This window comes from Lactuca virosa, chromosome 7, assembly GCF_052849685.1.
Source record: "Lactuca virosa cultivar CGN04683 chromosome 7, Lactuca_virosa_CGN04683_v6, whole genome shotgun sequence".
Lineage (NCBI taxonomy): Eukaryota > Viridiplantae > Streptophyta > Magnoliopsida > Asterales > Asteraceae > Lactuca > Lactuca virosa.
In genome coordinates this window covers 125,329,002-125,341,768 of record NC_136432.1, presented here as the reverse complement: position 1 = coordinate 125,341,768, position 12,767 = coordinate 125,329,002, and the positions used below count along the sequence as shown (strand labels likewise).

Here is a 12,767-nt window from a genome sequence, read left to right as displayed (position 1 = left end):
CTGACAAAACCATAACATGCATGCATGTTAGGTTCTCTCTCATCTTTTCTTCATACATGAAGATTACTTAGTTCTTGATGCTCTTTTTATGTTCTTATTTTAATAAGAACATAAATCTTAAGAGTCTTAAGAGTTTTATACAAAAAGAACTAGCATTCTACATTAAGTTGAGTCATTGGTGGTTCCTCTAAACTTCATCATTCTTCATCAACTTCCAAGTTTCAAAAGAGGACCCAAAGAACTACAAAGGTTGTTATTTCTTCGTCCTTTTTTTGGTTGGTGTTTTAATCTTTCTACAACTTGCAAGAAGATCCTTGGTGGGTTTAAACTTGTTTTATGTTATTCAAATTATCAAGTCTTCCGTTGCCTAAAATCATGTTTTGAAACTAATTTTGAATAAAAACCCAACAGTTTATGACCATTAAATTGCTAGAGCTATAGATTGACCATGTCCTAGTATAGGTAATAAAGTTTGTTGCTTAATTATGTTGGAAATCATTATTTAACCATAATAATTGCTAATTTTTCCGAATTGACCATAAGAAGGCAAACCTAGATCTATTCATTCATAGTCCGAATATTCAATAAAATCAATTAAGTGTCCTTAGTCTACATGACCATTGTGATTAAACGTCATAGATTAAAGTAAGCTAATTAGTCTGACCATGAGAGTTAGTGATTATAAAATTGGAAACGAACAGAAGTAATCCATAGTCAAAATTACTCATAGGAAAAAAGATGATTCGAAGCTAAACGAAAGTTTCTTAATTCTCTTGTTAAAACCCATTTTTAGTTTCTTTCCAGTTAATAGTAAATTAAGTTTTTCTGAACTTGCAAAATCAGATAACAACCTTTTTTATTAATTTTTAGTTTAATAATTATATTAAGTTTTAGCAATTTTAAATTCCAAACTGACTTTATTCCTTATGTTCGATGTCTTACTTACTTTACTACACTACTACGCGACTAGGTATACTGCCTAATTTGTGTTTTAGTTTAGTCAAATAGATAAGGGTTATAAATTTGAATCTTTCAAAATTTTATACATATAAAACACATACCAGGATTCTACTTTGGATCCTCCCCATCCAAACAACGTGGAAAGGATTGAAAGATCTTTATGCTTAAGAGTCATTAGAATGATATTGTTAATGACATATGATCCTATAGGGTTACACCTTATAGCAATTTATTACATATGATCCTATAGGGTTACACCTTATAGCAATTTATTACTAATTGATTATTTGTTAGAATAATTTTGATTATTAATAAATGTCAACACTTGTATTTTATTGGAAAAACATTATTTTATGAAAAAAATATATATATTACCAATATATTTAGAATTATTGTTTCTAGGAAATAATAACAAAAGAAAACAAAAACTAGTTCTATTCATAAGGTAGGAATATATATGTTATATACAACTTATTAGACACTAAGAGTAAGTTTTTTAGTTGAGATCCAACTACTAGCTACATGTTTAAGTGAATAACACTTCTTGGCTCCATTCTTTCTTCATAAAATCGTGAGCATGCATGAAAGGACAAGAAGTAGCTTGTTTGACTTCATAATAACCCATACTCTCTTATAAAACCTGGTGCTCACATTTAATATAGGGATGGCCTTATCTTTTACTTTTGAGTATATAAGGAAACATATGGTGAACAAAAATGCTAGTTTTTCTTCTTCCCTTTTCCTTGAAGTGTTGAGGACTTCTAGCCTTCTCCATTCCCCATCCTTCTTGCAAATGGTGCTAGAATTGAAGCCTCATAACTTGCTTTCCATTAAGACTTATTGGTATATGTATTCATAGAGACAATTTTCATAGAGAGGGTTTTGGGAGCAACTAGGTGCGATTTTGGAAGGCTTATAATCATTGAAAATTCTAGTAATTTCAGTTTGTAAGTATTAAACACATTAAATTTCATCTCTTTGTTTGATTTGGTTTTAGACATGTGTGGCTAAAAACACCAAATTTTCTAGTTCTTGTTCAAAATATGTTGATCGCTGACTTGATGTTCTGCTTATGGCCCTATTCTAGTGATTGTGTTCTTGTTTTAACTGGATTCCTTGAATTTGATTTGTCTTTGATTGACCACTTATATGAATTGAATTCTTATGTAGTTAAATGACTTTGTGTGGCGCCTAATCGCCTTGTGAAGTTAATAATTGGTAACAAACAATATGTTTTCTTATTGTTGAACATATATCACATATTTTTGCACTTTCGAGTATACGAGAAGAAATGAACACTGGTAGGAAAATTCTAATGAACTTAATGCGTTTTTTCAATACAATTTAAGAGCGTGTTTAGGTTGGATTAGTAAAGCTAGGTCTAGTCAAAGAGCGTATTTTGGTTAAATAATTTGGAAAGCGAGAGGTATTAGAGCATGTTAATATCTTTTAATACCAACTTAGAATGGTAATTATGAATCACGTCAATGCATAATCAAGTTAAATGACGACACTGAGAACTGGAATTGGAACCATTTAATTCATTGTTTACAAATCTATTAAATTTTCTACATGTTTTCAAAATGGATTGTTATTTACATATTTAACATCTTGAGAACAAAACCCACTTTTGTGACCAAAGTACATTACGGAAAGAGTTATAGACTTTTTTCCTGTGTCTGTGTCTCTGAGGATTGACCCTACTTGCAGTGTACTTCTTTTTAGTGCAATATAACAATGTTTTTGGACTATATTGTATCCTTTTATTTGTTGGGTTTGACACCCTACCACCAATTTGTTTTGTAAGTTTAATGTTGATGATTATATTAATAAAATTTAGGTACAATTGCATTTGTTGGTAGACAAATATACAATATTGATATCACTGACTAACTCCAATATATACCGCCTAATGAAAATGAGTTATATGTGACCAAATTCATACATAGGAAACGTACATAAAAATAAGCACGTAAACATAAAGAAACTAAAATTTATACCTACACGTATATAAAAATGAATAAGTAAGATTTATCTATTTAAAGTTTAAGAATGAAAATTCAAATAATTAAAAACATATTATATGTGACCCAACTCATAAGTGGGAAGCGTACATAAAAATAAGCACGAAAACAATAAAAAAAGAAGTACGAAATATAGACAAATTCGAATTTATACCGACACGTACTTAAAAAAGCAAGTTATTTTTTCTAAATTTATATTAAATCATTGACCAACTCGAATTTATACCAACACATACATAAAATTAAGTATGTAAACAATTAGTTTTAGAGAAAATTGCAAATTTAGCCAAATACATTAATTATTTTGTGGAAAATAGCAAAAAAAAAACAAAATTGCAAATTTAGCCACTTAAATCGCAGATGGAACCACCTCATCTGCGATTTTGCCTATTCATATGTGAATGTACAAGTGGCTAAAGCATAAACGTGCTTTAGCCACTTATACATTCGCAGATGGTTTATTTTTATTTTTATTTTTTTTGTATATATATAGGCTTTTCCAGGCTAAAATCGCAGATGGACTATGTCCATCTGCGAATTTCTTGGTTTTTTTAATATATATATATATATATATATATATATATATATATATATATATATATATATATATATATATATATATATATATATATATATATATATATATATATATATATTACTATGAAATCAATGGGTTTGACTACGAAATAACTTTATTATATATAAACTTTTGTAAATAATTATCAGTTTACTTGTTATTTCTTTAGAAAATTTCTTTAAAAATCTCTCTAAAAAATGATTGAATATTTGGTTTGTCTTGTAACTGGTGGGAGATGACAAGTTAGTGAAACAAATCTGGAATACGTATGTCCACAGGGAAGTATTTCTGAATTCACTTTGATATTTTCTGAGTATATTAGTTATAGTGGGTTTTTATCTTTGGTGAGAAGTAAAATTGGTTTGTTAGACAAATATAAAATTAGCCTTCGTTTCCATCATCCTGAATTGAATCATTATATAGCCATGGTTGAAGACATGGATGTTAGAATGTTGATAAATGTAATCAAATGTAGTGGAGGAAGGGCTATGAAAGTGTTTTGTGGTGGTTGATGAAGGAGATGAGGTTAATGAGGTTGGCTAGAGTGGAAATCAGTCGGTTGCTAATTTATGTAGCTATAAAGGGAGAAACGATCTGATAGGTACTTTCAATACTCCTAGTGTACCTCAATTTCACAGTGTTGATGAAAATGTTAATGTTAGTTATCCACCTATTCACTATGTGGATCCTGAGAATTACAAGTATGTTGGTGATGATGATGTTGGTACATATCTTAATGACGTGGGTGGTCTTTGTGTTGATGTTCCCGAACAAGAAGTTAAAGTTACGAATAGGCGTGTAGTAGATAAAAGTAAAAAAGAAAAAAGTTATGACTCAAAAAGATGAAAAAATGCATGTTTACGGGGATTATGTTGATGTTGCTGATGTAGCTTTAGATACAACCGACTTACAAAGCAATTCAGATGGAGATGAGTTAGGTGATGAAGTTAAAGCTAAGTTTCCCGATAACCTTTTTTACGGTATGCCCCCTGTACCAGCATGTCAAGTTGATATTTATGAAGATATCCCAACTCAGATGGTAGACATCAATCTTTAAAAGATTGAATGTGAGAGTATATTTAACAACAAAGAACTTCTAAAATGGGCTATTGGGAAAAAATGTCTTCAAGAAGGTTTTCAGACGAGGACAAGTAGATCCACCAAATCAAGGTATGAGGTTGTGTGTATTTCGAAAAAGTGTTCTTGGTTACTAAGAGCAAAAGAAATTAAAAATTCTGGTGGACTTTTCCAAGTGAATAAATTTGTTGATGTACACACATGTTCTTCAACAATTTTGCAACCTAATCATCGACAAGCAAACAAATATGTTTTGGGTGAATATCTTGCTAATGTTTTGGCTGAAGATTATAGTAGAGTTTATCGGGGAAAAGATATTATTAATGATATGAATGCTCAATTGAATATCAATATCTCATACCATCAGGCTTGGCGTGCGAAGCAATATGCATTGATGTTGTTAAGGGGTACGAAAGAGGATTCTTTTACCAAACTTCCGGCTTATTTCCACAATTTGGTCAAACATAATCCGGGTACGGTGACACATATGCAAACAGATGGTGATGTTCGCTTTGAGTTTTTGTACGTCACACTTGGTTGCTCGGTTAGTATTTTAATATATTATTTTTATTTTGGTGTATTTGAATAGATATACAATGTATTGTAGGTACGCGCTTTTGTCAATTTTTGTAAACCGACCCTTGTAGTAGATGGAGCCCACCTAAAGGGGGAGTTCAAAGGTATCATGTCACTTGCAGTTACTAAGGACGGACAGAACCAAATATTACCGGTTGCATATGGTATATGCAAAAATGAGTGTACAAATTCTTACACATGGTTTTTTCAAAAACTACGTGATTGCATAGGCAATATGGAGGAGCTTACAATTATATTTGATAGGTCTCCATCTATAGCGACATCCGTTGCCAACATTTTTCCTCACGCTCATCACGGAATATGTGGTGTCCATTTGTATTTCAACATAGTATCTAGATTCGGGAAGAGTAACACAGTTAAAGGAATTTTTTGGGAGGCTTGTAGGGCGTATACAGTTGATGCTTTTGACGCTGCCATGGAAGTTATGAAAAAGACAAAAGAACCAGTATGAGAATACTTAAAAAGTATAAATATAGAAACTTGGTCTAGGGCACATTTTAGAGGGAACCGATACAATTATATGTCGTCTAACAGTGCGGGGTCTATAAATGCATTATCTAGACACGCACGTAAGGTGCCGATACTTATGTTGATCGATTTTTTTCGTGCAACAATGCAACAATGGTGGTTTCAAATATGTAACTTTGCAGGTATTAAGTTAATTTTTAATATTAATGTTTTATTAAATGTTATTGATCTTAATTTTGTAATTTTGTATATTTTTTAAGCGGAAGCAACAACAACACTCACCCCTTGGGCCGATGCTATTGTAAAAGAAAACAAAAAAACTTTTAGTAAGTGGGATGTTCACATGATCTCAAATACGAAATGCGAGGTCAAAAAGGGGGCACAAAACGTGATTGTTGATTTCCAACAAATGACATGTACATTTAGGCATTGGTAACTCGATGGCATACCTTGTGGTCATGTCATAAGATGTTTAATAGTCAACAATTACCAAGACTACTCGAGGTTTGCATTAAATGCTTACTTTACCGAAGCACTGAGGAAAATGTATGACGAATCAGTAAACCCTTTTCCAAAGCCATCCGAATGGGAGATCCCCGATGATTTGATGTTGTTAAGCCACCTATAATGGATAAACGTCAGCCAGGCAGGCCAAGAAACACAGACCGCATTCCATCCCAAGGCGAGGGTCCAATTAGAAAAGAGTGTTCTACATGTGGTCAAGTAGGACACACGAGAAACAATTGTACTGGAAGGGTGTCCGGTAGTGGAGCACGTCGCACGACAATTTCTACTACAGAAATGACATTTAATATTGGTGGTTCTGCGAGTTGCACACAAACCTATCACGCCGATTTTGAAATAAAACAACCTTAAAATGAAGAGTTGTTAACTTATTATGTTTTGTAATGTTTTTATTAAATCTTATAAGATGTTATGGTTTCATATTTTAGTTAAGTTTGCATATTATAACAACTAATGAAGCTTTTATATTATAATATTTAGTTTGCAGATTATAACAACAAATGAAGCTTAACGGTATATAGTCATCCCTAAAACACCAAGCTTAAAGGTATATATTCTGCGTGTCCTTCTCAGCAAGCCATTTTTCAGTCATTTTGATTGTCTTCTTAGTCTTTTTTATCCATTCTTCATGCTCTTTGATTTTGTTTTTATTGAGGTCTATCCATTCTTGAGCTTGTTTGCATTCCGATGCAATTTCATTACGACGTTGACTGAGAAGTCGGGATGACTCTTTATCCTGTTCTTGTTGTTCTTCAGCCTTTTTCATTTCTTCAAAATTTTCATCCGACATATATGGGTTTGCTGAAGAGGGTGTAAAAAAGGGTCGACTGCATCGCAGTAGTAACAATCTACTTCGTTGCATGAGCAAATTTCGAAATTTTGTGAGGAACTCATAATAAAGTCGAGATTTTAATAAAATGGTCCTATAAGTGGTATTTATACATACTAGTAATCTGCAAATCATAGTCCAAATGCAACAATTTCGTAGTCAGAGTTGTAATTCATAGTTAACTTTGAAATGACTACACATTAATGACAAGTCACTGTATTAACCTGCAAATCGTAGTCAAACTTTGAAGTGACAAGACATAAATGGTTGTTTGACATGATAAGTCACTGCAGTAACCTACAAATCATAGTCCAAATGCAACCATTTCGTAGTCAAATTTGTAATTCATAGTCCTCTATTTATTATTTTAAATAGATGTTTAAGCTCTACGAAACGAACACCCATATCATCTAAACGAAACCAACTCGCATATTTACAAATGTCGTCGAATGCAGCAACTTCTTCGAATGAAGTACATGCTTCCAATTCTGAATGACCACGGACGACAAACGAGCTGTTGGTTCTAACATAATGTTGGCTTAGTGTTAAGGAGTGTGTACTGTTGCTTGCTCCCCCGCATTGCCTAGTAGGTGATGAATGGACCAGCATAACAGCTTTGTTCAACAATGAGATGGGAGAAGGACAACAACGACAACAATCAGATGTTGTTAGTAAATGGATGGATGTAAAGGAAGAAGTCATGTGGTTCAATCGAGCGTGTAATTATGCGAAAAGTACCAAAGTTCATTGTCGAGACGAAGAAGAGTTCTTGGAAGTTGTTAAAGATTTTTACATCTTGGAGCGTGAAGGCAGAGACTTCGAATATGAGGACGTTTGGAAGGTTGTTAAAATAATCAGTATTTCATGTAGACCGCTCTATTTTCGGTTAAAGATAACCCATGGACTTGTTTTTTATTTTAATGATTTGTTTGTAGTAATGTTTTAAGTTTAATGTTTCATGTAATGGTTGTTAGTTTAATAGTTTAAGTTTAATGCGTTGTTGTTAGTAATGTTTTAAGTTTAAGGTGTATACTTGGAATATTTGTAATGTTTTAAGTTTAATGGTTCATGAAATTGTTGTTAGTAATGTATTGTAATGTATCGTTAAAACTAATGCAATGAGCATTTATTAATTAAAATTAAACATAGGAGGTGCATCCAATACATACGTAATACATGAAAATAACCTAGTACACACCTGATAAATAGAAATAGATATTAAATAAACGGGATATATTTCAAAATATTCCAAGGGGCTTCAAACTGGAATTCCAACCCTTCACTTAATGACTTGTATTCCTCCTTAGCAGTTTCCAAGATGATCTCCTCAGTACATTTAAATGGGTGTCGTCAATTTTGATATAAAGATCGTTGAATAATAGAACTTCAGTTTTCATTTCATACCATCTTGCTAAGATGTCCAGTTCTTTACGATGGTTTGCTGTAGTCATTCGGTTTTCAGCGTTGAAGATATTGGTTAAACGAGTCCAAAACATTGGATCGTTCAACTTGCTCGTTTCCTACACATGAATATATGCACGTGTAAGAACCAAGTACTCCTCATTGCTCCATGGTATTGAATTCATTTTTAGTGAAACAAAGAGAGTAAATTTTCAAAAATAATATATGAATAAGTATAATATCGTTTAGTAAAATGTTTTTTTTAACTTAAAGTGAATTTATAGTAGTTTATACACAAAATCGCAGTCAAATCTTCTAACTTGTTTGCAATTCATAGTCCAACTTAACTGAAGACCGCGGTGTACTAACTGAGAACACAAGAGATCAATGTTCGAATTGACAAGTCATTGCATCGAATGACAACACAATACACTGCTACTTGAGTTGACAAGCCATTGCATCGGGAAAATAAGTAGTCGCTATAAATTGTTGTTGATATCCATTTTAATTGTATCACATTGCATTTTCACCTTGCATCTATGGACTCACATGTACCACTTAGATGGAGCAACGAAGAGGAGGTCGCTTTGGTTCAAGCTTGGATTGTAACTGTAGAGGAGGATTTTCTACTGGGTCTGCCACAAGTTCGCGCTGGATCATTTTGGTCTCGTGTATGTCATTTGTTTCACCATCAAATGAGACGTACTCAATATCAAATAAGAAGATATGTCAAAGCGAAGTTTCTGGATTTGAAAAAAAAGGTCAAGCATTTTCAACGTATTTATAACGAGCTGGATAATGAACATGCGAATATGGATGAAGACATTCTCATACAGGTGGCTATGGAACTATACCGTTTCGAATCTGATGGTAGGGAGTTTACCCATGGGGGTGCATGGAATCTTTTAAAGAATGTACCTCACTTTTAATATGAATGTTGGTTAAGTTGTTTGTTTTTCTTAGTTACGTTGCTTGTTTTTGTACGTTTGCTTTGTGAGTAGTTAATAAATATCCCTTACTTTTAATTTATGTTGTTTCCTCAATGACAATTAAAAATGAATTAAGAAAACACGTCCATAATCAATTCATTAAAACATTAACCCATAACTAGTACATAACAGGACATAAAATGCAACGTCGTACATAAATAACTAAAACATACTAGGACATAAAATGCAAACAGGGTACATGAATAACTACTACATAATAGGACATAAAATGCAAACGGGGTACATGAATAACTACTTCTTTTTGGGAGGTAACAGGACCACCCTTTCATTTGGTATTTCCCAGTGCACATGTGATGGTATAGAATTCACCGGCTCAGATCCAAATGCAACTCGATACACGACAACAGTGAACTTATAATCAACCATTTCGTGAATGGATTCAGACGTGCGGGTTCTTAGAGATGCTATAGCGTGGCCACATGGTATACCGCTGTCACACCCCCAAACCAAGGATGGCGGAAACGTCCGGGGGTGGAGGACTTCATGTATAGTATCATAACAGCAATTGTAATAGTAATTCAAGCAAACACAACCAACATATATATAATTGAAAAAAATTACATCATTGTATGAATTACATGTTTACGAATCAATTACAATATGTTGATAAAATATGAAATAGTAGACGCCTTAGCGTCCCATCCTCAAAAGCACTTGATTACCTGTTTAATGATTTCCTGAGAATACAAGTTGTTTGAAAAAGTGTCAACACAAAGGTTGGTGAGTTCATAAGCTTTTCGTTTGTAAAAGTAGTATTTGTGTTAGAAAAATCCAATATTTTCCTTAATGTGTAAATGTAGTCTTAAAACCCAAAGACCGAAGTGTACAAGTAATTTGTCATATTTATAGTAAAACAATGCAAGTTTAAATCGACATAAACTCGTTAAATTTTAATGAAGTTCCCGTAAATTCCAATGTTTGTTAATACTTTATGTGAGTTTATTATAACCATACTATGACCAAGGTTGCCTAAAACGACGTTCTTCAGGCGTCGGAAATGTTATGACATTTGTCACCCCAGACCTATCGGTCTAACTGTTGCATGCAGTTTAGGTGTGGGTTTGTCAAACCCAATATAGATCTATACACAAGTATCACGCTCTCCCTCAAGGAGACTCTGGTTACAATACAGGACTTAATGGTAATTTGAAGTAAATGTCTCACAAAGTCATTAACGGAATTACGTGTTATGAAAACTTGGTACCGTATGGCCGTACCTTGCTTAATGAAAATATCCTTTGTATAAATGTACCCTTTTTAAATGTATGTGTTATGTAATGTATCATAAACTATACCTATTATAGTTTATCAACCAAGGGTAGTACGTGGTAATGTATGCAAACTATATTCAAAATAGTTTATTTAATGTTTGAATGTATCGATTGTACTTTGATTATAATCACTTGTTATTCTTTATATTTTATATGACCAAATCCAGTTGTAAACTGATGTGTGTCTAAATATTAAGATAAAATGTCATATATTGCAGTAACATATAATCACATAAAGATATACACCTTGCTCAACATGTTACAAGGTGAAATGAAATTAACAGCAACTTTTCGTTAAAAACAGTTTCTGTTACCATTCTTAGAAAATTTATAGAAAAATCATCAAAGCTCTAAATCCAAATCCGCAAATTTTGAGAGTTTGGAATATGAGTCTAGTTTGTTCGTAAATTTTATCATGATTTTTAGTGATCTCTAACAGAGGTGAAAATGTTCATAATCACAGACTGGTCCGGGTTTGCCTCTGAAATGACAGGCAGTTTTGTAAAAATCACCATAAATTGTAGAAAAATCATATGGAGATGTGCAAGTAGCCATTTTAAAGCTAAGAGTTTGAACTACTTGCACCTGAATCAGTTTTGAAAACTAAAATATTTAAGTTGACCAAAACAGTCCGTGATTAACGTCCATCTTTTCTGATGTAATCTGTTAGGAAAAGTTTAATTGTGTTCTTGATGATTTTACTTGTATTCCCCCCCTTAAAACTTAAGAAAACATGTAAATGTATGGGTATGAACTCACCTTATGTGGTTTCAGTAGATGAAAGTGAGAGAGAGGAAGTGTTCCACCCAAGAACACTAAGAAGATGTCTTGACGACTCGAGAATCTAACACCGAATAAGATGGAACTTGTGTAAGATATCAATGATTTGAGTAGAATGGAGTTTAATAATTATGTGAATGATGAAGATACTTACTAATTGAAGAAAGAAATCCCTGGAGAAAGCCTTGAAGTTCTTGAAGTTGAGAGAAAAGATGAGAGAATTTTGGAGAGTGTTCTTGGTTGCTAAGTGTAGAATGAAAGAGTTTTATGGAGAATGAGGAGAGAGGATCAATCCTCCAGCTCTTAGAACGTGGGAAGAGCTGGAGATTGGCTGTAAAGGTCCACTAAGGAGACAAGGGGTAGTGGGAAAGAATGGCTAATCATAGAGTGAGGTGGTGGTGGTTTGCTTTTGCCATAAATTAAGGAAAAGCAAATATTCCCTCAATAATTAGTTCAATCACCAATTCTTTTAATATATTTTATAAACACCCTGGAGATTTATATATTTTGGGGCCTTAGTTTATAAAATAAAGTTTTGGGTGAAAATCTCACGTTAAAATAATGAAAAACGGAGTTAAAACGAAGTCGTAGTCGAAAAACCGGTAAAAAAGAGCTGTCTGCGAGGCTTCGGACCTTCGGACCTTCGGACCCTCGCTTCGGATCAGAGGCCTCGGATGCGAGGCTTCGGATGCGAGGCTTCGGTCCAGAAGCTTAGGTTTCGGATCCTTAAAGCTATTTTACTCGTTTTTACTCCGTTTCAAGCGATTTTTGACCCGGTCAAGGGTCGAGATGACCCAAATGATTACAAGAAGTTAAAGTAACTTTTGAGTGAGATTTGGGAGAGATTTGGGAGAGATTTGGGAGAGATTTCAAATAGAAAGAGATAGAGTGAAAACGATTTAGAGAGGTTTCGTTTGTGCTTAATTTGAGTGTCCAGCTTCACAACGCAAGGTTCGTAAACCCCATTAAACCGTGTTTTAGTGTCTTACACAATCCCGATGATTGTGTAATAGTGTTTTATCGCTTTGGTTCGTTGTTTAGCACTTGTTAAGGCTAAGGAAAATCAAACACATGAACTTTCCAAATGATGATTTCTCATTAAAATAGCGAATTGTATAGTGATTACATAACGTAAACCCTAGCATACAAGGGTTATTGGAGTTGACCGGTTTGACTTGTTGACTTTGAATTGACCGAAATTTGACGGTTGTCACATCATCCCCCCGTTAGAAGGAATTTCGTCCCGAA

At 33.3% G+C, this 12,767-nt stretch overlaps 1 protein-coding gene across 1 annotated transcript; it reads left to right on the top strand.

Annotated features, from left to right (window-relative positions):
• The first annotated feature begins 3,344 nt into the window (after positions 1–3,344).
• Positions 3,345–5,686, top strand: LOC145127112 (uncharacterized). The gene is made up of 6 exons (XM_079062365.1): positions 3,345–3,387; positions 3,478–3,529; positions 4,224–4,372; positions 4,452–4,541; positions 4,653–5,182; positions 5,246–5,686. Exons 1-6 carry the CDS (start codon positions 3,345–3,347, stop codon positions 5,684–5,686), a joined length of 1,305 nt encoding a protein of 434 aa, XP_078918491.1.
• The last annotated feature ends 7,081 nt before the right edge of the window (positions 5,687–12,767 follow it).